The sequence below is a fragment of the Alosa pseudoharengus genome, unplaced genomic scaffold (assembly GCF_046254945.1).
Source record: "Alosa pseudoharengus isolate Yale_2024_CS ecotype anadromous, Long Island Sound unplaced genomic scaffold, YU_APseudo_1.1 YU_APseudo_1.1_scf_1, whole genome shotgun sequence".
Taxonomy (NCBI): Eukaryota; Metazoa; Chordata; class Actinopteri; order Clupeiformes; family Clupeidae; genus Alosa; species Alosa pseudoharengus.
In genome coordinates this window covers 30,291,997-30,319,679 of record NW_027468564.1, presented here as the reverse complement: position 1 = coordinate 30,319,679, position 27,683 = coordinate 30,291,997, and the positions used below count along the sequence as shown (strand labels likewise).

The following is a 27,683-nucleotide window of genomic DNA, read 5'->3' as shown; positions in this document are numbered from 1 at the left end:
ACAGAAATGTATTCAGAATATTGAAGTAGAAAGTCCTGCAAAGCCTAAATGTTATGTCCTCATACGAGGACGCAGGGTCTCAGGAGGTTAAAGTCTCACCTTTCAAACGAGCCATGGTATGTGTCCATAGCTATAACATAGAATACGCTGTGGCTCAAAAATCGTCAACAATGATCTAGATTGCTGGCACTCTCGGCCAAAGCTTCCGAAAACAGCGCGGCATTCAAAGTGTCCCAATGTCCACAGTGATGTTGGTGAAAAGCTGATTTTGTTCCACTTTGATGACCTTATATTTCAGGGAGTTGATGCCATCTTTTTCCATAGTCGATCTGGTCTTTTTTATATAATCAAACCTGCAATGACAGTTATATCATGTTGTGAGACAAATTGCATTCCCTCTGTAATTTGTAAGGCAGGCAACGTGCAAAATCCTGGACTAAAGCTGGACTGCAACTAAAACTAGAGTCCTGTGTGGGTAATTTGTTTACCAACCTTGCTGAAAAAAAAAAACAGCTAGAAATCAGCGTACTGTATGCTTGTAGTTGGTTATTTGTCTGGCTTGAATTTCTATCTTTCTGTTATGCCCCTGCAGGTCATGTCTGGTATTGACTGTCATTTGCTTTGTTTATTTCGCCATGTGGCAATGTTGTTGTTTTGATCCCGCCCTCACCTGCCTTGTGTCACTTCCTGTAATTGCAGTTCCCTCCATTTTGTCTGTGCTCACCTGTTTCTCAATGTGCTCTCATTTAGATCCAATCACCCAGTGTGTTTATACCCTGCTCTTTTCAGTTCAGTTTGTCAGTTCGTCACAGTTGTTTCTGTGTGTCGTGCGCCATCTCTGTCACTCTTGTTATGGAACTTTTGGACTATTTGCCTGACTGTTTTGTTGGACTAATGTTGGATTACTGTTGCCTGCCCTCTGGATTATTTGCCTGCCATAGACTGCTCTTTCTGCTATTGACCTCTGCTGTACTGTATTGAACTTTTCTACAAGACTTGTCAATTACAACTGCTATTGACCTCTGCTGCACTGTATTGAACTTTTCTACAAGATTAAAAGACTTGTCAATTACAACTGCTATTGACCTCTGCTGCACTGTATTGGACTTTTCTACAAGATTAAAAGACTTGTCAATTACAACTGCTATTGACCTCTGCTGTACTGTATTGGACTTTTCTACAAGATTAAAATACTTGTCAATTACAACTGCTATTGACCTCTGCTGCACTGTATTGGACTTTTCTACAAGATTAAAAGACTTGTCAATTACAACTGCTATTGACCTCTGCTGCACTGTATTGGACTTTTCTACAAGATTAAAAGACTTGTCAATTACAACTGCTATTGGTCTGCTCTTGGGTCCGACTAGAAAACCTGACAGTTATAGCTGGTTTGCTTTTATTCTTACAGCTGGTCTTGCTGGTTTTTGCTGGTGTAGCTGGTTAGGCCACAGGGTGGACATGCTGGAGTGACCATCTGAGGAAGCTGATCATGCTGGTGTGACCAGCCTGTCATGTGGGATACAGCTGGTGTAAGGTGGTGATGTTGGTGACCAGCCTGCCAAGCTTGACATTATTGGTTTAACATGGTCAAGCTGGTTTTCTACAATAACCAACATAAGTGGCATTGCCAGTTAAACCAGCAATGTAAGACCAGCAGCACCAACTAAATTGACCAGCTTGAGGTGGTTACGACAAGCAAAAACATCTGAATTAGCATCGTAAACTGGGTAAACCAGCTGAAGGTATGTTTTGCTGGTCTAGCTGGTCAACCATCATAGGGTGGTCAAACAAGCTGGTCAACCAGCAAATCATCATAAGCTGGTCAGGCTATTTTTTAACAGCAGGGAAGGGTTATGGATAGCCCTAACCCTGTTGTAGCCCATAACCTGTCAAGTTGTCATGAAAGGCATCTTTAAGCGACTCACCTCTTTGGATTAGACTCATTGTGCAAGTCCCGTCCATGACGGATCATGCGGCATCTCCCTGTTTTCATGTCAGGTCTGGAGATGGACATATTTTTGAGGGACAGCCTGTAAGGCCAGAACAAATAAAAAAAAATCTCAGTCTGTTGAGTGATTCTAGTTTCTAGATTCTAGATTCTTGTTCCAGTGTGCACATTGAATGTTGAACGCAGCATCAGTGAATAGGGAGACTACACTGGACACGTAACTGAAGCGTTCCGTTCCCATTGTGTTTGCAGCCACAATTAGCTTGTGATATAATCAATGGAACTGCCTACACCAGATGCAATACTGCCCTACAAAGCCAAAGTGCAGTATCTGTATTTTTGTGAAAATTCCCTTTTTTACGGCAATATACAATCAATCTATTGAAATCTGATTGATCTACTGCAAAATCTCCTTTTTTCTCATCTTGGAATTTTTGCAGCTACTGCACTTGGGCTTTATAGGGCAGAATAGCAACATATACAGTCGAAATAATTATGCTCCGCGAACAGAGTGCTAAAGCAAGATGTGTGTGTGTGTGTGTGTGTGTTTGTGATCACGTATTCCAATATCTTGATATCAAGCTTCAGTGCCACATACTAGTGAGCCCTTTTTGTACTAGTTAACGAGTGAACCACATTTTTCTGCAGTAGTAAAGGTGGACACTAGAGGTGAATAGTGTAACATTTTTAACTAGCAGATATCACTATGGAACTTCCCCAGTTGATTATTTGAATGATCATTTTGACTTAATTTAAGAAGACTTTGACTTATTTTAAGTAGTCCCATCAAGACAAATTTACTCAACACACTGGCAAAAAAAAAATCCTTGTTTTTAGGACAAATTTGCTTAACGCACTGGCAGAAAATTTGCTTGTTTTCAGAATGAGATGTCTTAAAATAAGTCAAACTCTTCTTAAATTAAGTCAAATGATGATAGGGCAGTTGTGGCCTACGGGTTAGGGCTCTGGGCTTGGAACCGAAGGGTTGCTGGTTCGATGGTTCCATCATGGATATAAAACATTGTTGTAAACAACAGAAACATAAAGGATGGAGGCAGCAACGCTAGAGGAGTTAATTCAGATGGGCAAGAACAAGGTAGAATCACACAATCACATAAAAAAAACAGGTGGAGTAATGCTCATGCTGCAAAAAAATATTTTGGAATCATAATAATCATAATTATTGTACAATTTCTTATAGAAGGGGGAATTCAGATTATCATAAAAGATTATATTGTTATAAAATTGCAAATAATAATAATAATAAAGTACTGTGCTTATCAAAATGTTAACATTAGAGCTGGATTGTTATACTGAATGAATGCTTACTGATGTTAGAGCTCATCACACATTGTTTAAAGCCATACACAACGGTAAACTATAACACAACTTAAGTTAAATTTAGGCTTTATAGGGCTGTTCTTAGGTGTGATTGTTGTTGTAAAGATAGGGTGTTATTAGTACTATAGTTTAGAATTTTAAAGGGGGGGGGGGGGGCTGCAAGTCAGCTGCATGTTTACCTGTTAGAGATATCGTCATCTTCTCCGCCCCAGCCCCAGTAATTGTTGGGAAACCCATTGATGGTGTTGAACTGCTTTTTGTTGAGTGCTGTGACACCACCAAATAAGCGAGGGTACATCAGACTTCATAGAAAAATGAGAAAAGGGACAAGAGAAAAGATGATGTATTACATAAATTATTTAATCAAGTTTTCATGCAAGTAATAACATATGCCTAAATATGTAACTAATGTAGTGTAATATTTGTTGAAAGTATTGTATTGTTTTATTTATTTTCTTTAAACCTGTTTAACTTGTTTATATTGTAAGGGTATTGTATTGCCATACATCTAACTGTTTTATTTGTATTTTGAAAAGGTATTATTTGAAGTCTGTTTAATTTTGTGACTTTGTTTTTGAAAATAAAGATGATGATCATGATGATTTGTATTATTATTATTATTATTATTATTATTATTATTATTATTGTTGTTGTTATCATCATCATGTTATCATCAGCGGCACCGCCAATGAAGCTATACAAATGCTAAATATGATATATACTGACCCTGACTCTAAAACGGTTTGTCTGCCTACCGGAAGCCATGCTGGTCCAGAGCCACAGAGAGGTGCCTTGGTTGACTGTAGCACTTGTAGAGGTTTCTGTCGTCCATGGGGACAATGTCCACGTCACTGAAGACGATGCACTCATAGTCATACTGCTTCAGTGCCTCAGCATAACCCACGTTCATCAGCTTGGCCCTGTTGAATGTTGTTTCACCATACTGCAGACACACACACACACACACACACACACACACACACACACACACTCTTGCGTCACAACTTGTCAGCAAGAGAGATGTGACTTTTTATGCCTCATCACAGCTGTTGTATAAACCAATACATTAATAAGGTTATTAAATAATTTCCCAACCACAGGTCATTCATATACTCAAACAATCAAAGCAAACTTAAAGGGGAGATAAAATGGATAAACAGAGCATGTTACCTTCTTCTGTAATGTTAACACAGAAGGTATGCAACTTAGGTCAGTCCGATAAATGCTCATTTCTGAGCTCATTTCACAAGCCCAGTTACAACCCTATAATCAGGCTAGAGAATTAAACGGTCCATTTTGGCAGATTTAGTGCCCCCACATAGTTTTCTGGACATCCACATGAATCATTAATTACCTTGCAGCCAATGACTACTCACTTCTGGACATCCACATGAATCATTAATTACCTTGCAGCCAATGACTACTCACTTCAAGATCTGCTTACATTACGCTCCAAAGCAAGTTTAGCCTACTGTAGCAACAGCCCCAGGCAGTTGAGCATGATTGAGCCAGAATTGGAGAAGGAATCAAATACTGAGGAGGAACCAGTCCCTCAAAGATGGGAAACTAAATGTTTGTCTGTCAAGTATTGTTTTTTGTATGTTTTCTCTACTGGGACTTCAGCCTAGACACAAAGCATAACCCCAGTAGTCTACAACACACTCACCACCAGCAGGGCTGGACTGGGACCAAAAAATGGCCCGGGCATTTTTGGCCATGGCGGCCCACCATGATTATTTACGATATGCTGAGGCACACGACATATCAGAGGATATTTGCGCACATTTATCATCCATTTCGGGAAAGCAATGTTTCACTAATATTACATGATAATAATAACTGTAAGATATAACACCTGCAAACTATAACTTTATGGCAAGCTAAAATAACACTGTAAGTTGGACACCGAGTCTACTCATAGCATTATTTGAAAACGAAGGCTATTAAAACACACACACACACCCACTGGTGACCACCTCCAAACCAGCAAGGACGAGGTTGTGCACAAAACTCTATAGGCTACTATTATTATGCATGTTTTAAGACTGACTGAATAAAATGAGTCCTGTAATTATTTCGTATGTTAAGCATTTACACACTTTTAGCCTACAATCTCCCCAGATACTATTAAGTGAAGATACACACATCCCAAAACATTTTCATTGTTACAGGCTATCATAATTGCTATGTCATTCCAGTGTCTTTCTGAGTGCGTGCGTGTGTAGCCTAGGCCTACTGTACGTGTGTGTACCTGCCTGTATGCGCACAGAAATGTGATAGGTTTGCTTGTTGTACTGCGTCAAGATTGACAACAATTTCGACCAATCATGACTGACTTCAGATCTTAAAAAGTTGAGTGCGTTCTGAGGCCGACCACTCGTTGATTTGTTGTGGATAACTTATTTATTTTTTCTCCTCTCCGCGTCGACGACAATCGAATAGCGCAATGTAAAATGCAGATGGCTTCTTTGCTACTGATGCATGTTGCAGAGAAACGCTCAAATACGAGGCTGAACTTGGCACCACTTTCGTTTCCGCGGGGGAAGACCACTTTCAGATTGCGGGGGAGTTAAGTTTCCGTTCCACCTTAAATAATGCAATTTTCTACCTCGTCCACAAGGGGCCAGTGTTGACCGCAAATCCGCGATAACACAGGCATGTGCCTGTTGCAGATGAACAGGCATTGTTCACAGACGTTCAAAAGCCTGTATATCTTTTTTCTGTTGACTCCACTGCCGAATGTTTTGAGAAATGTTGCCTTTTGTGTTCTATTAAATAATTTGGTAATTTAGAGGGGGGGGGGGGGGGGGGTTATGTAGAGGGTGGCAGATTATGTAGTTTTTTCTTTATTTTCTGTGCTGGATCTTTTGATACATGTTGTGTTTTTTTCTATTAAATAATTTTACACTGGGGGGGGGTAGCAGATTTTGAAGTTTTTTTACAGTAAATGTATTCCCTACAGCCTACATGTCATTTTGCATCGGACTTTTCAACACATTCTGAAACTACACTCTCTCCTCTTTCCAATGACACCCCACTTGTGAAATTCTATGGTTGAAAATTGCATATTTAGCCCCTCTGAAAATATAATATGTATTTGTGAAATTGCAGAATTTCAGCACTTGAACAGGGACAGATATCCCATGAAGGATTTTGCAAGGGATGTTTCACCACATTCTGAAACTACACCTCCTCCCCTTTCCAATGACACCCCACTTGTGAAATTCTATGGTGGAAAATTGGATATTTAGCCCCTCTGAAAATATAATATGTATTTGTGAAATTGCAGAATTTTAGCATTTGAACAGGGACAGATAGCCTATGAAGGATTTTGCAAGGGATATTTCACCACATTCTGAAACTACACGCCCTCCTCTTTCCAATGACACCCCACTTGTGAAATTCTATGGTGGAAAATGCCCTTTTTTACCCCTCTGAAAATACAGTATATATTTGTGGAAATTGCAGATTTTCAGCACTAGAACAGCGACTGATGTCCCATGAAGGATTTTGCAAGGGATATTTCACCACATTCTATATCTACACTTCCTCCCCTTTCCAATGACACCCAACTTGTGAAATTCTATGGTGGAAAATTAGATATTTAGCCCCTCTAAAAACAGTATATATTTTGTGAAATTGCAGAATTTCAGCACTTGAACAGGGACAGATAGCCCATGAAGGATTTTGCAAGGGATGTTTCACCACATTCTGAAACTACACCTCCTCCCCTTTCCAATGACACCCCACTTGTGAAATTCTATGGTGGAAAATTGGATATTTAGCCCCTCTAAAAACAGTATATATTTTGTGAAATTGCAGAATTTCAACACTTGAACAGGGACAGATAGCCCATGAAGGATTTTGCAAGGGATATTTCACCACATTCTATAACTACTCCATCTCCTCTTTCCAATGACACCCCACTTGTGAAATTCTATGGTTGAAAATGCCCTTTTTTGCCCCTCTGAAAATACAGTATATATTTGTGAAATTGCAGAATTTCAGCACTTGAACAGCAACGCTCATCCCATGAAGGATTTTGCAAGGGATGTTTCACCACATTCTGAAACTACACTATCTCCTCTTTCCAATGACACCCCACTTGTGAAATTCTATGGTTGAAAATGCCCTTTTTTGCCCCTCTGAAAATACAGTATATATTTGTGAAATTGCAGAATTTCAGCACTTGAACAGCAACGCTCATCCCATGAAGGATTTTGCAAGGGATGTTTCACCACATTCTGAAACTACACTTCCTCCCCTTTCCAATGACACCCCACTTGTGAAATTCTATGGTGGAAAATGCCCTTTTTTGCCCTTTGAATATATAGTATGTATTTGTGAAATTGATGAATTTCAGCACTTGAACAGCCATACTCATCTCAGGAAGGATTTTGCAAGGGATGTTTCACCACATTCTGAAACTACACCCTCTCCTCTTTCCAATGACACCCCCTATATGAAATTATATCGTTAAAAATGGCCCTTGAAAATAAAATGTATTTGAGAAATTGATTATTTTCAGCACTGGATTTGGTCTGATTTGGCCTGGATTTGTCATGGGAAATTTATTTTGGCCTATTTTTCTGATTATACATTTTCAGCACTACATTTGGTCCCTATCACTTAAAAGTCATTTGCCACATTTCTGTCATTTTTGGGGCCATTAGTGTTTCTACCATGTCTTATTGGGGGGCAAGCATTGAAACTGCGTAGGGACCCTATAGGGCTAGTAGGATTTGTTATTATGCTTCTTTTCTAGTGCCATGGGAGTCCATGGCAGCACATACAAATGTACATAGTAAAATGCTCAAACTTTGCACACTTATTCTACTCTGGCCACTTATTCACTTCAGGCCACTTTTCACACCTATATGTATCTCCACAATTGGAGATACATATAGGAAGAAACCTTGAGTGGATACAAGACTCAAGGGCCTGACCTATCTGCCTAGGGTCAGTTACAGGGCAGTAAGGTCTGTACTGTATACATAATAAATTAATAGGTTAGTTAGGTGTACAGAATAGAACACAACAACCTGAGGTATGTTACAAAGAGGTAAAATGGTTACATAACCAGTACGATGTATGCATGAATCCTATTTAGTGTCAGGAAATTCAAATAGTCCAATGTAGGGCATGTATTGTCCATAGGGATTAGGAATTGTCATATCTCAAGTACTGGGTAGCTAGGCTGCACGGGCCAGGAATCCAGACAAGGGGACTGCAATAGGCAATGGTAAGTGTTACGGCCAGCTCGTTCCCAGACCGAAACATAAAGAGGGACACGGACAACAAGGTTCAAACCAAATATATTAATTTATTAAAGTAAAGCACAAGGTTACCAATAGCAAAATTTCTAGGGGGAAATGAATGGGAGTGGTGGCGTGCGTGTATGAGTGTATGGATGTATGGATGCAAAGAAGCTAGTGAAGTAGGCCTAAAGACAAAGAAAGAGAAATAGATGTAGAGTTAGAAATGAGGGGAGAGAGCAAAGTGTGAGAGAATCAAAGTGAGTGCCTGCAAGAAGTAAGAAAAATGCCTAATCAGAAAGATAGGGAACCCCTAATATAGCCCCACCCTAACCATAGGTGTAATCAATGAGGGTATTAGCCCAACCAGGCCCAGCCCTGCCCGTGCACTGACAGGAGAAGGCCTGAAGGGGCACAGGGTCATCACATAGGGCAGTCATAGGGATGGGACTTCAGGTGCGATGAGGGCCAAACACAAGGATGGCTGATGACTGGTAATAGTTTATCTCACAAGTGAGGTAAGAGGGAAGAAAGAGAGATAAATAGTAGGTATTACTATAAGTCATGATGGTTAGTATTAATAAGTATATCAATGGTATTATATAGTGTTATACTATAGAGACAAAAGGCAAGAGAGGGAGAGAAGAGGGAGTTGAACTTGCCTAGGAGAGAAGAGGGAGTTGAATGGCAAGACAAAGACAAAAGGTAAGAGGGGGAGTTGAGAGAGAGAAAGAAGCAGAGTTGTACGGCGTGACACATGAAAAGTCCATGACAGCGCTATGCTACAGCAGCATACCTAAGGCATGGTGAAGGGTAGTCAGTTGCCACCATGACACGCATGACTAGGGCGCCAGTCACATGAGGACACAGCAGAGGTGGTCCATTCCAATAAAAACCCAGAAGTTCCACACTACACCATACCTAACTATGGGAGGCACTAAAGATGTATGTTTTAAGTCTAGACTTGGAAATAGGGAGGGTGTCTGCTTATAAAATTGATGGAGAGAGTTATTTCCAGAGGAGGGGTGCGCTGTAGCAGAAAGCTCTGCCTCTACTGTTGGGATTACAAGAAGTCTAGTATTCTGTGATCGTAGCAGTCTAGGTGGGTAATATGGTACTAAAAGATCTTTAATATAGGTGCCCAGCCATGTTTGTATGTTAGAAGTAATATTTTTAAGTCAATGAGACTTTTAACAGGTAACCAGTGTAAAGATGCTAGGATGGGGGAATTGTGTTCATATTTTTTGTGAGTGCTTCAGTGTTGACTGACCAGTCCAGTGTATTGTACAGATGTATCCCCAGATACTTGTAAGTGCTTACCACCTCCACATTGACCCCCTCAATGGTAACTGGGAGCAGAGCGGGCTTAGACCTCCGGACATTGCACAAAGTCCTTCACCAGGCTCCTATATTCCTCCTCCTGCCCATCCCTGATACACCCCACAATTGCAGTATCGTCTGAAAATTTCTGCATGTGGCATGACTCTGTGTTGTAGCAGAAGTCAGACATGTACAGGTTGAAAAGGACTGAAGAGAGCACTGCTCCCTGTGGAGCTCCAGTGCTGTTGATCACGGTGTCGGAGAGGCAGTTCTTCAGTCTGACGAATTGTGGCCGCTCTATCAGGTAGTCTGCAATCCAGGATACCAGATGAGCATCCACAATCATCTGCAGGAGTTTTTCACCCAGTCTGAGGGGTTGGATGGTGTTAAAAGCACTGGAGAAGTCAAGGAACATGATACTCACAGCACTCTTCCCCTTGTCCAGAGGAGGGGGGATGAGGGGTATTTGGTGGCTGTAGACTGGTGGCTTGTGAACAGCGTTTGTGTAGTCGCATTGTTCATGAACATGTTGTGGGGGAGGGGTGCATCAGCCTTTGATGGTGGAGGTGCATGTTGCACTGAGAGTGAGGGGTGAAGTGTGAACCGGCAGGCAAGCAAGCAAGAGCAGTGTCTGAATTTAGTTGACTTGTACTCTGCACAATGACAATAAAGTTGAGTCCAATCTAATCTAATCTATCCCTAGTGACCAAACATCACCAACATTATTGTGTGGCGAATCCATGACCCAAGTCTGGTTTCGGTACGAGAAAGCATTGCCAAGATATGAGCTCATTTCCTGTAACTTTAGTACCTCCTAGTGGTCCAAGGTCACCAAATATATTGTGTGTCCTCGGGATGGGGTCTTAAGTCCATATACCAAGTTTTGTTTCGGTACGCGAAAGCATTACTGATATATGAGCCTACATCCTGTGATTATAGCGCCCCCACAGTGGTAAAAAGACTCTACATTTATTGTGTGTTCTTAGGATGGGAAAACATATAACCACACAGTGGGTGCCTTGCAGCTTTGATGCTTGGCCCCCAATAAAAGGAAAATGTACAAACACAATGGGTGCCTACACTGCTTGGTCCCGAATAATAGGAAAGCGTAAATATACAATTGGGCTTTGCTACTGGCCCCCAATAAGAAAAGGTAGAAACAGTAATGATGCTTCGCAGCTTCACTACTTGGCCCCCAAAATGACCAAAATGTGCCAAATGACTTGAGTGATAGGGAGAAAATGTAGTGTTGAAAGCCACAATCAGAATAATAGCTTGAGGATTTTGAAATTAAAAAAGCCTATTTTCTTGGATGGAATTTCTCATGAAGGAAGTCATTGGAAGAGGACACACTCAACTATTCATATACGGTGGAATTGTTTGCAACAAATCAGTCTTGACCAATAGGGACCAATTTTAGTGTATAAAAACTGCAATGAGAGAAATAGGCAATGGGAGTTCTAATCGAAAACAAAGCCATTTTATGCGATGGGGGTTTCACATGGGGGGTTGTCATTGGAAAGAGGAGCGAGTGTAGTTTCGGAATGTGTTGAAACAGCCGATGCAAAGGACATTATGGGATGTGTGTAGCTGTTCAAGTGCTGACATTCTGCAATTTCACAAATACATATTATATTTTCAAAGGGCCAAAAAGGCCATTTTCTACCATAGAATTTCACAAGTGGGGTGTCATTGGAAAGGGGAGGAGGTGTAGTTTCAGAATGTGGTGAAACATCCCTTGCAAAATCCTTCATGGGACATCTGTCCCTGTTCAAGTGCTGAAATTCTGCTATTTCACAAAATATATACTGTTTTAGAGGGGCTAAATATCCAATTTTCCACCATAGAATTTCACAAGTGGGGTGTCATTGGAAAGGGGAGGAAGTGTAGTTATAGAATGTGGTGAAATATCCCTTGCAAAATCCTTCATAGGCTATCTGTCCCTGTTCAAGTGCTGAAATTCTGCAATTTCACAAAATATATACTGTTTTTATTTTTAGAGGGGCTAAATATCCAATTTTCCACCATAGAATTTCACAAGTGGGGTGTCATTGGAAAGGGGAGGAAGTGTAGTTATAGAATGTGGTGAAATATCCCTTGCAAAATCCTTCATAGGCTATCTGTCCCTGTTCAAGTGCTGAAATTCTGCAATTTCACAAAATATATACTGTTTTAGAGGGGCTAAATATCCAATTTTCCACCATAGAATTTCACAAGTGGGGTGTCATTGGAAAGGGGAGGAAGTGTAGTTATAGAATGTGGTGAAATATCCCTTGCAAAATCCTTCATGGGACATTAGTCGCTGTTCTAGTGTTGAAAATCTGCAATTTCCACAAATATATACTGTATTTTCAGAGGGGCAAAAAAGGGCATTTTCAACCATAGAATTTCACAAGTGGGGTGTCATTGGAAAGGGGAGGAGGTGTAGTTTCAGAATGTGGTGAAACATCCCTTGCAAAATCCTTCATGGGACATCAGTCGCGGTTCTAGTGCTGAAAATCTGCAATTTCACAAATATATACTGTATTTTCAGAGGGGCAAAAAAGGGCATTTTCTACCATAGAATTTCACAAGTGGGGTGTCATTGGAAAGGGGAGGAAGTGTAGTTATAGAATGTGGTGAAATATCCCTTGCAAAATCCTTCATAGGCTATCTGTCCCTGTTCAAGTGCTGAAATTCTGCAATTTCACAAAATATATACTGTTTTAGAGGGGCTAAATATCCAATTTTCCACCATAGAATTTCACAAGTGGGGTGTCATTGGAAAGGGGAGGAAGTGTAGTTATAGAATGTGGTGAAATATCCCTTGCAAAATCCTTCATAGGCTATCTGTCCCTGTTCAAGTGCTGAAATTCTGCAATTTCACAAAATATATACTGTTTTTATTTTTAGAGGGGGTAAATATCCAATTTTCCACCATAGAATTTCACAAGTGGGGTGTCATTGGAAAGGGGAGGAGGTGTAGTTTCAGAATGTGGTGAAACATCCCTTGCAAAATCCTTCATGGGCTATCTGTCCCTGTTCAAGTGCTGAAATTCTGCAATTTCACAAAATATATACTGTTTTTAGAGGGGCTAAATATCTAATTTTCCACCATAGAATTTCACAAGTGGGGTGTCATTGGAAAGGGGAGGAAGTGTAGATATAGAATGTGGTGAAATATCCCTTGCAAAATCCTTTATGGGCTATCTGTCGCGGTTCTAGTGCTGAAAATCTGCAATTTCACAAATATATACTGTATTTTCAGAGGAGCAAAAAAGGGCATTTTCTACCATAGAATGTCACAAGTGGGGTGTCATTGGAAAGGGGAGGAGGTGTAGTTATAGAATGTGGTGAAAGATCCCTTGCAAAATCCTTCATAGGCTATCTGTCCCTGTTCAAGTGCTGAAATTCTGCAATTTCACAAAATATATACTGTTTTAGAGGGGCTAAATATCCAATTTTCCACCATAGAATTTCACAAGTGGGGTGTCATTGGAAAGGGGAGGAAGTGTAGTTATAGAATGTGGTGAAATATCCCTTGCAAAATCCTTCATGGGACATTAGTCGCTGTTCTAGTGTTGAAAATCTGCAATTTCCACAAATATATACTGTATTTTCAGAGGGGCAAAAAAGGGCATTTTCAACCATAGAATTTCACAAGTGGGGTGTCATTGGAAAGGGGAGGAGGTGTAGTTTCAGAATGTGGTGAAACATCCCTTGCAAAATCCTTCATGGGACATCAGTCGCGGTTCTAGTGCTGAAAATCTGCAATTTCACAAATATATACTGTATTTTCAGAGGGGCAAAAAAGGGCATTTTCTACCATAGAATTTCACAAGTGGGGTGTCATTGGAAAGGGGAGGAAGTGTAGTTATAGAATGTGGTGAAATATCCCTTGCAAAATCCTTCATAGGCTATCTGTCCCTGTTCAAGTGCTGAAATTCTGCAATTTCACAAAATATATACTGTTTTAGAGGGGCTAAATATCCAATTTTCCACCATAGAATTTCACAAGTGGGGTGTCATTGGAAAGGGGAGGAAGTGTAGTTATAGAATGTGGTGAAATATCCCTTGCAAAATCCTTCATAGGCTATCTGTCCCTGTTCAAGTGCTGAAATTCCGCAATTTCACAAAATATATACTGTTTTTATTTTTAGAGGGGCTAAATATCCAATTTTCCACCATAGAATTTCACAAGTGGGGTGTCATTGGAAAGGGGAGGAGGTGTAGTTTCAGAATGTGGTGAAACATCCCTTGCAAAATCCTTCATGGGCTATCTGTCCCTGTTCAAGTGCTGAAATTCTGCAATTTCACAAAATATATACTGTTTTTAGAGGGGCTAAATATCTAATTTTCCACCATAGAATTTCACAAGTGGGGTGTCATTGGAAAGGGGAGGAAGTGTAGATATAGAATGTGGTGAAATATCCCTTGCAAAATCCTTTATGGGCTATCTGTCGCGGTTCTAGTGCTGAAAATCTGCAATTTCACAAATATATACTGTATTTTCAGAGGAGCAAAAAAGGGCATTTTCTACCATAGAATGTCACAAGTGGGGTGTCATTGGAAAGGGGAGGAGGTGTAGTTATAGAATGTGGTGAAAGATCCCTTGCAAAATCCTTCATGGGCTATCTGTCCCTGTTCAAGTGTTGAAATTCTGCAATTTCACAAATACATATTATATTTTCAGAGGGGCTAAATATCCAATTTTCCACCATAGAATTTCACAAGTGGGGTGTCATTGGAAAGGGGAGGAGGTGTAGTTTCAGAATGTGGTGAAATATCCCTTGCAAAATCCTTCTTGGGACATCAGTCGCTGTTCTAGTGCTGAAAATCTGCAATTTCACAAATATATACTGTATTTTCAGAGGAGCAAAAAAGGGCATTTTCTACCATAGAATTTCACAAGTGGGGTGTCATTGGAAAGGGGAGGAGGTGTAGTTATAGAATGTGGTGAAAGATCCCTTGCAAAATACTTCATGGGCTATCTGTCCCTGTTCAAGTGTTGAAATTCTGCAATTTCACAAATACATATTATATTTTCAGAGGGGCTAAATATCCAATTTTCCACCATAGAATTTCACAAGTGGGGTGTCATTGGAAAGGGGAGGAGGTGTAGTTTCAGAATGTGGTGAAATATCCCTTGCAAAATCCTTCTTGGGACATCAGTCGCTGTTCTAGTGCTGAAAATCTGCAATTTTCACAAATATATACTGTATTGTCAGAGGAGCAAAAAAGGGCATTTTCCACCATTGAATTTCACAAGTGGGGTGTCATTGGAAAGGGGAGGAAGTGTAGTTATAGAATGTGGTGAAATATCCCTTGCAAAATCCTTCATAGGCTATCTGTCCCTGTTCAAGTGCTGAAATTCTGCAATTTCACAAAATATATACTGTTTTAGAGGGGCTAAATATCCAATTTTCCACCATAGAATTTCACAAGTGGGGTGTCATTGGAAAGGGGAGGAAGTGTAGTTATAGAATGTGGTGAAATATCCCTTGCAAAATCCTTCATAGGCTATCTGTCCCTGTTCAAGTGCTGAAATTCCGCAATTTCACAAAATATATACTGTTTTTATTTTTAGAGGGGCTAAATATCCAATTTTCCACCATAGAATTTCACAAGTGGGGTGTCATTGGAAAGGGGAGGAGGTGTAGTTTCAGAATGTGGTGAAACATCCCTTGCAAAATCCTTCATGGGCTATCTGTCCCTGTTCAAGTGCTGAAATTCTGCAATTTCACAAAATATATACTGTTTTTAGAGGGGCTAAATATCTAATTTTCCACCATAGAATTTCACAAGTGGGGTGTCATTGGAAAGGGGAGGAAGTGTAGATATAGAATGTGGTGAAATATCCCTTGCAAAATCCTTTATGGGCTATCTGTCGCGGTTCTAGTGCTGAAAATCTGCAATTTCACAAATATATACTGTATTTTCAGAGGAGCAAAAAAGGGCATTTTCTACCATAGAATGTCACAAGTGGGGTGTCATTGGAAAGGGGAGGAGGTGTAGTTATAGAATGTGGTGAAAGATCCCTTGCAAAATCCTTCATGGGCTATCTGTCCCTGTTCAAGTGTTGAAATTCTGCAATTTCACAAATACATATTATATTTTCAGAGGGGCTAAATATCCAATTTTCCACCATAGAATTTCACAAGTGGGGTGTCATTGGAAAGGGGAGGAGGTGTAGTTTCAGAATGTGGTGAAATATCCCTTGCAAAATCCTTCTTGGGACATCAGTCGCTGTTCTAGTGCTGAAAATCTGCAATTTCACAAATATATACTGTATTTTCAGAGGAGCAAAAAAGGGCATTTTCTACCATAGAATTTCACAAGTGGGGTGTCATTGGAAAGGGGAGGAGGTGTAGTTATAGAATGTGGTGAAAGATCCCTTGCAAAATACTTCATGGGCTATCTGTCCCTGTTCAAGTGTTGAAATTCTGCAATTTCACAAATACATATTATATTTTCAGAGGGGCTAAATATCCAATTTTCCACCATAGAATTTCACAAGTGGGGTGTCATTGGAAAGGGGAGGAGGTGTAGTTTCAGAATGTGGTGAAATATCCCTTGCAAAATCCTTCTTGGGACATCAGTCGCTGTTCTAGTGCTGAAAATCTGCAATTTTCACAAATATATACTGTATTGTCAGAGGAGCAAAAAAGGGCATTTTCCACCATTGAATTTCACAAGTGGGGTGTCATTGGAAAGGGGAGGGCGTGTAGTTTCAGAATGTGGTGAAACATCCCTTGCAAAATCCTTCATGGGATATCTGTCCCTGTTCAAGTGCTGAAATTCTGCAATTTCACAAATACATATTATATTTTCAGAGGGGCTAAATATGCAATTTTCAACCATAGAATTTCACAAGTGGGGTGTCATTGGAAAGAGGAGAGAGTGTAGTTTCAGAATGTGTTGAAAAGTCCGATGCAAAATGACATGTAGGCCGTAGGGAATACATTTACTGTAGAAAAACTTCAAAATCTGCTACCCCCCCCCCCCCCCAGTGTAAAATGAACAAAATTATTTAATAGAAAAAAACATAACACAACATGTATCAAAAGATCCAGCACAGAAAATAAAGAAAAAACTACATAATCCCCCCCCCTCTAAATTACCAAATTATTTAATAGAACACAAAAGGCAACATTTCTCAAAACATTCGGCAGTGGAGTCAACAGAAAAAAGATATACAGGCTTTTGAACGTCTGTGAACAATGCCTGTTCATCTGCAACAGGCACATGCCTGTGTTATCGCGGATTTGCGGTCAACACTGGCCCCTTGTGGACGAGGTAGAAAATTGCATTATTTAAGGTGGAACGGAAACTTAACTCCCCCGCGATCTGAAAGTGGTCTTCCCCCGCGGAAACGAAAGTGGTGCCAAGTTCAGCCTCGTCAAAAGCCCTCCCTCCATGAAACGTCCCTCTTCATTCTGCTAACATTTACAGTAGCTATTCTGACCTCTTCCTCAATTTGTCCCTGCTGGGTAACGTCTCCTCCTCCGTAACGTCTCTGTCCACCTCCTCCGAATCCACCGGTACTTCTCCTTCCTCTGTCACTACACTGCACATCAAACGTAACGTCTCTCTCCTCCTCCGAATCCACCTGTACTTCGCCTTCCTCTGTGTTAATACACTACACACACTGTAACACCACTCCTTCAGCCTGTGCACTCGATGTCGACGGCCCTGCACCTGCTGTAACAGTCGACCTTCGGGTGAACATTTCTGTGATTTTGACACATTTTGCTGCGTCCACTTGTAGGCTTTTTAGCCTTTTGTCTCGCAGCTTCTGTGCGCCCCCTTTGCGCTTTTGTGGTTTATTAGGCCTACTATCCATTTTCACAATTTCACAGACGGAAACACTTCTCTCCGCGGTCAGACAGCTCAAATGGCAACATTTGATAACCTTGGGAGGGGAGGGGGAGGGCTGAGAGATGTCATAGGACTAGCCCAATGTCCGTCAAGAAAATCAACCAATGGGCCGCGTTTCGTGTCTCAAATACCGTCGCGGTGAATATTTTTATTATTATTATTAAATCATGACAGCCCCGGCCCAAAAATGTGCGTAGGCCCACCGGGCATTGCCCGGTACGCCTGATGGCCAGTCCATGCCTGACCACCAGTAGTTTATAACTGCCGTGAAAAAACCATATAATCCCGCTGCCAAAACAACAAAGCAAAAAAAATAAATCGGTGCCTTTCACATGAGATTATAATGAATCGGGTGCTGTTTTGAACTTCAGATAGATAGATATATAGATAGATAGATACGTTATTGATCTCCAAGGGGAAATTCAAGCATCAACTTATTCAGCCGACCAAAGTAACACAAACTTTATACTCTCTTTTAGCAGTTTGTTTGCTGTGGCAATGTGTGTGCTATATTTATCTTAAAGGCTCTAGCCAGCTTTGGTAAAATGGAGTTTCGTATGGACATGGAGGGAATATGAGACTCTGCAAGCTCCTATTAGGGGTTTGCACGGACGTCACGTTCTGGCCGGTAACCATGGTAACCCAGCACGCGCGGCCATATTGGCGATACTCGGTGAATGAAGTACAATGGAGTATTATGCACTTTGGATATCTTACGTGATTGTAGCAATGTCTAAACAACAAAAAAGCTCATCAAAATGCGTCTAAGATGCAAAGGCATATAGGGCAGGACTTGGACCACAAGAAAATGCGCGATGTTTCGAGAACATTTTATTACAGATTACAGTTTATTGGCAGCGCAGATCCATATGAGTTGGGTGAGGGAGACGAAGTACCAAGTTCAACCACAAGCGCCCCCCCTTCCTCTGATAACTTCTGGCATTATTCTCCTTTCTCCCTGGTTTTCTAATAACTTTTGGAAGTTGATACCTACACCGATGTTTTTCTCAGTCTGACCTATTGGTACAACCTAAAACACGGCAATAATTAACCATTTTCCTTGACGATGTTAGGGATTTACTTCAGTGCCTAATGCTTTCTAATGAGGCGAGTATCTCCAATATGGCAACGTCCAAATCTGATGACACGCCGTGCAAACCCCTAATACAATCATTATATGTGATATGTAACCCCAAATATGCCAGTTACCTCAAAGAAGCATGTATCATTTTCAAACTGTCCACCACGTATGTGGAATATCTGTTCGCTTTAGCATGAAGTTTGCTAGGGAACATAGCTACATAGAAGGTTTTGGGCCCTGTCTTCTAAAATGGTCTTAAACGGATGGTCATATGGTTTTCAATGGGCATATCCCGTCATGTTATTATTCAAAACACCAGCAGGAGAAGGCTAAACTGTTTCAACCATATTTTTTTTAAATCAAAACAATAATAAATGCGGCAACTGTCTTTCAATGCATGTTGGGAACTAACTAAAGCTGAATTTTGAAGTGTTGCAACCTCAACACGAATGACACTTCCAAATCAGCACAGTTGCGGTGTTTTATTGAATCCATGGTCGAACCCGATGGAGAGTTAAAAGTGCTAGCCTATGGCAAGCCGATTGAGCATTCAGATATCTTGATATCAGGCATAATTGTCATGTACATGCAAGCCATTTCTGTCCACTAGTTAACTAGTGAGCCATTTCTGTGTGAACTAGTTAACTAGTGACAGCCAAAATGCTCACTAGTTAACTAGTAAGGCCCAAATTCTCTCTAGTTCATATGTTTCATATCTTACTAGTTAACTAGTAATGCTCAGGGATGGCTCAACCACAATAGCACTTAAGTGCAAAGTTTTTTTTTTTTTATTTTAGCCCATGCAAAACAGTGCCACCGTTAAGTTGAGAATAGTCCTCAATATCCACATGCAGAATAATATTCAAATTGACCAAAAACAAAAAAACTATAATACAAAAATTAGCTGCAGTATTTTCCCTTCACAGTCACCAACTCAGTTGTACCTACTTCTCTTAGGTCTCACCGTCCACTCTTTTCCATCAGGCCTACCCAGCCTGCTTTTAACCCTGTAACCCTGCCCCCATGGTCCCAACCAAAACATGCAGGGTTGTCACATACTTCATAACATTCAGTTACAGGATAAAATTAAACATATGATTTGAAATAGCAATCACACAACATGAAAAGTAGGTTCTTTAGCAAATGCATCATAAATAAATACAGTTCACATCTTCCTGTTTACCATATGCTTTGAGTCGGCTTATCAACCCTGTTATCTCCCCCTCCCCATGAGCTCACCCCACTTCCCTATTTCGCGGGACAAATTCTTTAAAACAGTCTCTGTGCCTCCAGTCTGGTTTGTCCCAGAGCAGCATCCATACCCGGAAGTAGGGATGTCCGATATTGGCTTTTTTGCCGATATCCGATATGCCGATATTGTCCAACTCTCAAATTTCGATTCCGATATCAGCCGATACCGATGTCGATATGTGGGTTATTTTTCCTCAAAACTAATTTAGGTAACATCACATATCTCCTGTTGTGGAATTAACACAACATGCTTAATGTTATTGTGATGCCCCACTGGATGCATTCTTGAATGCAACAAGGCTTTCCAAATGTTAACATTTTCTGTGCAAAATAAGAAAAATACTTCAACTTAATTTAGGGAAAAAGTGCCATGTTTATTTTTTATTTTTTAATTGTCTCAAACAACAGTTTAGATTACACTCTCCCTGAGATAATCTTGTCAATGCCCACAACAAATAGGGCAAATTTGACTTCTTCACAAATGATAAAACATTTATTAGACCTCACTAGTTAACTAGTGGGCATTTGTGTCTTCACTAGTTAACTAGTGAGCAGTTCTGCCTTCACTAGTTTACATGTAAGTGTCACACTGAAGCCACTAGTTTACTAGTTAAAGTTCCTTTGGCCAGCATGTTAACTTGTGTGCCACATGCAAATGTTGTGGGTGGGATTTTGTGAAATTCTGCGCTGTGATAGGTTGAACATTTGGGTTGAGCTAAAAGTTTACCGTTGCCAGGAAATCCCCACGACAAGTCTCTCTCTCTATCTCTCTCTCTCTCTCACACACACACACACACACACACAGGCATGTTAGGCAAAATCAACCTCGGATTACACGATGACAGATCTACTCCACTTATTATACAAAAATTTAACCTTCAGGGAACGTTCCCAAAAGGTTCCCTGACAGTTGCACAAAACTATAGCTTTAGGGAACGTTCTGGGAACATCAGTTAAAGGATAAAAAAAATGTATCCTTAATATAACCAAAAGGTTCCCTGCCAGTTGCATAAAAACAACTGTAAGGGGATGTTCTGGGAACGTTCTCTGAAGGCTACACAACACAATATCTTTAGAGGACGTTCCCAGAACGTCCCCTTACAATTGTTTTTGCGCAACTGTCAGGGAACTATCAGCAAGATTTTAACTAGTAACAGTAGTTTAATTACACAACTGTAACTGATTACAATGTATTTACAGTTACAGTAGTTAGTCCACCACCCTTTCTATCACTACTTACCTGATTGATGACATATATGCCATAGTCCAGCTGCTGTCTCTGCAGGATGGGATGGAGGTAGTGGAGCCAGTACTTGAGGTGGAACTCGCGGTGTCTGAAGGGGATGATGACGGCCACCTTCTGCCTGGCGATGCAGTCTCTGGGTCTCCAGTGACCCCCTTCCTTGACCTCAGGATTCACTTTTTGGACCAATTCCATACTGACTGAGTATTTAAACTCTATATGTAATGGACCCACTATCAAAGAGATTGAGAGAGAGAGAGAGACAAACCGACCAGCATTTTCCAGATTTGTTTGGCCTATAGGTTCTAATGAGGGGGAAAACATGCTAGCAGTGTACCACTGAATCACCTTGATTTCAAGGAATTACATTTATGTATGTATGTATGTCAACTCACTTCACTCTCAATATCCAGATGTTGAGAAAAAAATCAATGTTAGCTTCATCAGCTTGCTAACAAGTTAACTTCATATTGTCTGTGTAACAGCTTACTAGTTGACATAGTTTGTTAAAAATATTCATATGTACTTTCTAGGGAATGTTTATTCATGGGAGAATGAATTTAAGTGGAACCTTTAAGCATGTGGAGTTATGGCATGAGGTTTTTCTTACCAAAAAAGTTATACTTAAAGTTAATTTTATTAAGTAAACTTAATCAGCGAAGGTAAGCTAAAAAACACCCCTCGGAAAATATATGTTTCATAACATTTCAAAACACTTCAACTGTGTCTGCCTTTGTCAAGGTTCCTAGAGTGGATACTAGCAAGCCCAGTTTTACAGTAAAGCACCCAGTGTCAAACAAGGGCATTCTGTGCATCTTATCAGGTGTGCAATTAGGCTAGATCCAGAAAAATCAATTATGAACCTGCACCCAGTCAAAATCTATTGAGTAATCAGCATTGTAAACAAATGGAAAGCACAATGCTCAATATACTACAGTATATGATTCCCACCTTCAACAACCTGTTTGCTCTCTGAACTGATATTGGTTGTGTCACATCATTTGAAACAAGTTAAATCAATTTTGAGTGGTTGTGTTTAATCGATGACATGTCTGCTCTATTTGTATTTAATTGTTGCCACTTGTGTTTACCAGTATGGATGACATGTGCATTAGAGTGCAGAATGTGTTATGGGAACGAGAATGTGTTTAGAGTTTTGCTAAAAATTGAAAGTGAGGTCTGCAAATTGTTTACCATGCAAAATGGTTTAAGATATTGACAACAGACTGAACAATTAGCTAAATGAGTTCAGGCAACTGAGAACTTTCTTCAGCCAATGGGTTTTAGTGTTTTAGCAACAGAGAAAAACTGTATTTTAATTAAATATGGGCAATGTAGTAGCCTAATATTGACAAATTGAGAGCCATAGCCTACAGCAAGGCCATGTTTTTTTGGCACTTGATTCGATCTTTAGAAGACATTAGGCTATCCCTCTATACAGCCATCAAGTTAATGCAATGCAGCGTTGTTGCATTTGTGGAAAAACTATCGTTATTTATATCTGTGAATAGGCATCTATCCCAAGTTAACATGGCAAAGTACTGTAGCCTATGCCTAAAAGGTGGAAATAATGTTGTTGTGTCGCAACTAAGTGTATGATTACGTGTTTGTTAGCGCGTCAGTCTCTCAAACTCATGTCACTGGTGGGCAGGTTCGAATCTATGGATAGCAGGGGTATTTTTTGTAAAGGCTCATGTCGTCAGTTGTTTTTTCGACAGTAAAGGTTTAGTTATGTCATTTTATTTGTCATGGATACAAATAAAGGGAACATTTTCATACTAACCCATATTTTGTACTAACCCATACATTCTGGGGACGTCCTCTAAAGGTATTGTTTTATGTAGCCTTCAGCGAACATTCCCGGAACGTCCTCTTACAGCTGTTTTGTGTAACCTTCAGCAGACCTTTGGGGAACTTTTCCTGACGGTAATATTAAGGATACATTTTTCATCCTTTAACAAACTTTCCCAGAACGTTCCCTTGAAGTCTTAATACTTCTTTTTGGTCAAACCATAAAATTATCTTATGGTTTGATAAAAATAAGTATTAAGACTTCAAGGGAACGTTCTGGGAATGTTTGTCAAAGGATAAAACATGTATACTTAATATAACCATCTGTGTGTGTGAGAGAGAGGGGGAGGGTGTTGTGGGGTGTGGTTGCTTGGCATCTAAAAACTTATCTTAGTTCGATCAACAATAGCCTACTTTTAGCAATTCCATTTGGTTTGACCACAGGTTCAATAAAGCACCAGAGTTGTGTTCAGATTTGGAAGCGTCTTGGAGAGTGGATATAACTTAATTTCATGTTGAGGTTGCAACACATCGTTAGCTTTATTTGCTTCCCAGCATGCATTGCAAGAGTTAGTCAGTTGCCTTGTTTATAGACTATTACTGTTAAAACAGGTCACTCTTTGTTTTGAACTTTGTTTTGAACAATAAAATAGTGGGATATGGCCATTAATACTGTTTGATTATTTTATTGTGAAATAGACACACCTGTGTGCAACAGCTACAGGTGTTCACATTTCCCAAGAATACGATCATAATCAAATAATAACTAATGTATTATTCAGTAATGTAACTGACTAATAATCAAATATTTGCAGGTCAGATGATGGTAGCCTACTCTCTCTCTCTCATGGTAAAAGGCAGGGGCGTAGCCAGGATTATTTTATAGGGGGTGGCAGCTGGGTCCAGACTTTTTATTGGGGTGGCACTACTATTTGAAAACTACTCAAAGAGTTTTGAAGATTAGGATAGCCTATTTTAATAATGGCAATAAATTGTGCAAAGCCAACACTGATACACAGGTCAGTTTGTTGGCCACTCCAACAAATTTTCCATAAATAGGTCAATGGCAATAAAAAATATTATGATAATGCAACTTACTTAATCAGTTTTATTCAAATGATGTTAACTCAAAGAACAATAATAAATAATAAATACTACAAATATTGTATGTATATATTTGATCTCATACTGATGGCCAAACTATATTTCTTTCTGATATCCACTCCAAGTACTTGGCTGTAAGTAACATGGCTCTGAATTAAGAAATGAACCCTTAGAACCCTAGACTGTTTTAAGGGCTTTTTCTAGAAACATTTATCCTGGTCAATGTAAGTGCCATACACACATGCTATATATTGTTTTTTAAGGGCTACCCAGATCTGCCACTATTTCATGTATTAATACTTGCATTGATTTCATTTTGATTTTTAAATAATAAAAATACAAATAGTGTATTATACAAATTCTTATATTTTGACATGTATCTCACCACTGCAAGCTGGCACGTGTGCATAGGGCAGACTGTTGTGAATCTGGCAATATCATTGCCATGGTGGAGGGATTCTCTGGGGCTGAGCAAATGTGAAAAATATGTGGTGTGTGCCTTATGGAAATAAATGCCATTTTTTTTATTTAGCCCTATGGCTACTCTATTTTTGACCATTCTCACTACCTTTAGTTATAAGCAGTTATCCTGGTCATTGTAAGTGCCATTGACACAGTAATGAAAAATGCCCTTTCTGCACTCCATATCTGTGACACGAACTGATCTGACCTGACTGAACCCGAGTTTGCATGTTCTGTGTACACTCATGATGATTCTAAAACAACTTTTTGCTGCATTGTCATGAACAAAGTGAAGGCAAAAAGGTGTTTCTTTGTCGAATAAATTGGGATGCAATGTGAGTCTCGAATTGGATGCCATGCAGGAATTTGCTAGGATCTCAAAACCGGATTATGAACATGCTTTGCCATAGAGAAACACATGATAGCGTTGGATTATGAACATGCTTTGCCACCACAACACACAAAAACGTGGGGTAAGTCGAGCTATATGAAGTTATTATTTTGATGTCATTTCGTCTGTTTTATAACCCAGACGGATGCTCTGTGTCTCCTCTTTCACCTGACATGCGTGCCATATCTATCCGATCACAGGTTCGTGAGTAGGGCCTAATTCAAACGAGAGTAATGGGTGTGCAGCGTTGGTTTTTGTACATTATTTTATTTTGCAGTCACGTTGTCTGTTTGTATAGCCCAGAAGGAACGATATACTTGGTACCAATAGATAGCCCTGTGTCTCCTCTTTCTTCTGATATGCTTGCCATATATATGCGATCACGGGTTCGCGAGTAATTCAAACGAGAGTAATGGGTGCGCAGGTGAACTGTAAATATGAATAAATTTTATTTAATTACATGATATTTATTTTTATTTTCATACTTAATCGCACAGGCAAGTGTTTAGTCTCGTTGGAAAGCCCCACTTCTGCTCTGTCACGCAATTAAGGTTTCATCTCGCTGCGATGAGCAATGTAACAAAGAATTCAGGCAAAGCAGCCTGCCTCTGCCTGACCAGCTATGGCAAGAACCACACGCAGTCAGCAATTATGTATTTATAAAGTAGCCTAGGCTAGGCCCTATTAGCCTACCTGGAGCCATCTGGAGATATGTGCCTAATATGCTTGCATTTTACCCGAATTTTATCAAAATATTCTTGTAACAGCGTTCCCGCAGGCATCCGATTATTTTTGATCAGCCCCACACATCAATGTCAGAGCCTAGGCTACCTAACAAGGACAGCCCAACGCAGCTCACTTGGCTATGATTCGTGACACATTCTAACATCTTATTAGCATTAATGTTCCAACTCAACTCACCTGTTACTGAGGTTAAGTAGTAGGCTAGCCTAGTCTACTGTCAAGTGTTTTTAACAGATGACTTGAATTGTCCCCTGCTGCACTAGGCCTACTCACGCTGTGATCAGAACCGTAGGCTACACTTCCTGACTGGGCCGATGGTCGTAGATAGAGTGCAGTAATTGGTTCAGTCCCTGCTTTGCAAAGTGTTGTCGAAAACGGCAGCAATTCTTTTTTTTTTACTTTTCACTGAACGGAGCTGGGGGGGCCAGCAGGGTGGCCAAGCTTTGACCAGTGGTGGCCGTGGCCCCCCCTGGCCACCACGTAGCTCCGCCCCTGGTAAACGGTATAGCCCAATCTCTCCAAAAGCTACATAATCTGTAGCCCATGTTTTTTAAGTTTTTTAACCTATGAAACCTTTTTCCATGTTGTAGGCTATGCAGAGGAATGATTTTTTCCTGAAAGAAAATTGGGTAACACTTTATAGTGAGACACACATATTCACCATTAATTAGCTGCTTACTAATATGCATATTAGTAGCATACTTGCCATTTGTTAGTCATTATAAGTCCCTAATTAATACCTTATTCTGCAAGACCTTATTCTACCCTTACTAGACCCTTAATTAAGAATTTCCCCTATGTAAGCTCCTAATTACCCCTTATTCATAGTTATTAAATAAGTTGTTGCATATGAATTATGACCTTGGCTGTCTGCTTGTTGTGTAGCCTACTGTGCACTGTAATCGAATAGATTAGATTAGAATAGATTCAACTTTATTGTCATTGTGCAGAGTACAAGTACAGAGACAACGAAATGCAGTTTGTGTCTAACCAGAAGTGCAAAAAAGCAGAAAAGTGTGATACAAAGTAGGTGGTGCATAGACAGGACAAAAGATATTGTGCAGTGTAGACAGTAGTAACTTAATTATGAGTTATTTGTACACTATTAGCACTTGTGGTTTAGTGTCTAGTTCCATTTGAATAGACCATCTTTGATAAGTATTATTAGGGGTTAATAACTGTTCTTGTGGTCCTACCACTTTACAAGCCCCATGCTTAGCCATGCATATTTAGGTCATAACAGATATGCAATAACTTACTTAATAACTATGAATACGGGGTAATTATGAGCTTACATAGGGGAATTCTTAATTAGGGGTATAGTAAGGGTAGAATAAGGTCTTGCAGAATAAGGTATTAATTAGTGACTTATAATGACTAACAAATGGCTAGTATGCTATTAATATACATGTTATAAGCAGCTAATTATTGGTATGCGTGTCTTAATATAAAGTGTCCTGAATGACTGTGAGGGAACGTTCGTAGTGAACATTCCCACATCCTTCTGCAGACATTATTTGTGAAAATTGTTTACTGGGATACTCCTTTCAAAATGACGACAATGAAGACATTGAGGCATTTGAGGACACAAGTTGAAAATCAGAAAATCAAATCATAAAATCACATCAAAGTCATAAGAAATACAGTCAAGTTAGAATCAATTACTTACCTAGGCGCGGAGGGGTTTCGGGACACAACTCCATTGCCGGTTCTGTCACGTTCTTCTTGGTGCCTCTCATGGCGACCTTGGCCAGGTGTGCCCAGGAGCTAGTGACAAACACCCGGCTTTCCTCAAAACGCAGCGCGTAGAGCGTGCCCAGAATAAGATAAATGGCACAAACACAAATCAGCAGGGTGCTGACACCTTTCAGGTTACAGGGCCCGGCAGCCAT

At 40.1% G+C, this 27,683-nt stretch overlaps 1 protein-coding gene across 1 annotated transcript; it reads right to left on the bottom strand.

The window, feature by feature from the left end:
* Nucleotides 1-223: 223 nt before the first annotated feature.
* LOC143118274 (beta-1,4-galactosyltransferase 1-like) lies at nt 224-27,683 on the bottom strand. The gene is made up of 6 exons (XM_076279362.1): nt 27,461-27,683; nt 21,297-21,532; nt 4,048-4,235; nt 3,472-3,594; nt 1,929-2,033; nt 224-353 (listed from the first exon to the last, which is right to left on the bottom strand). The coding sequence occupies exons 1-6, from the start codon at nt 27,681-27,683 to the stop codon at nt 224-226; spliced, it is 1,005 nt and encodes a 334-aa protein (XP_076135477.1).

What these genes read in the sequence shown, in the direction of transcription:
- LOC143118274 (XM_076279362.1), bottom strand. Translation starts at nt 27,683, where the DNA reads ATGGCTGCCGGGCCCTGTAACCTGAAAGGTGTCAGCACCCTGCTGATT. An exon ending in CGAAACCCCTCCGCGCCTAG is followed by an intron (nt 21,533 to 27,460) that starts GTAAGTAATTGA and finishes TCTCTTTGATAG; the next exon opens with TGGGTCCATTACATATAGAG. An exon ending in GCATATATGTCATCAATCAG is followed by an intron (nt 4,236 to 21,296) that starts GTAAGTAGTGAT and finishes GTGTGTCTGCAG; the next exon opens with TATGGTGAAACAACATTCAA.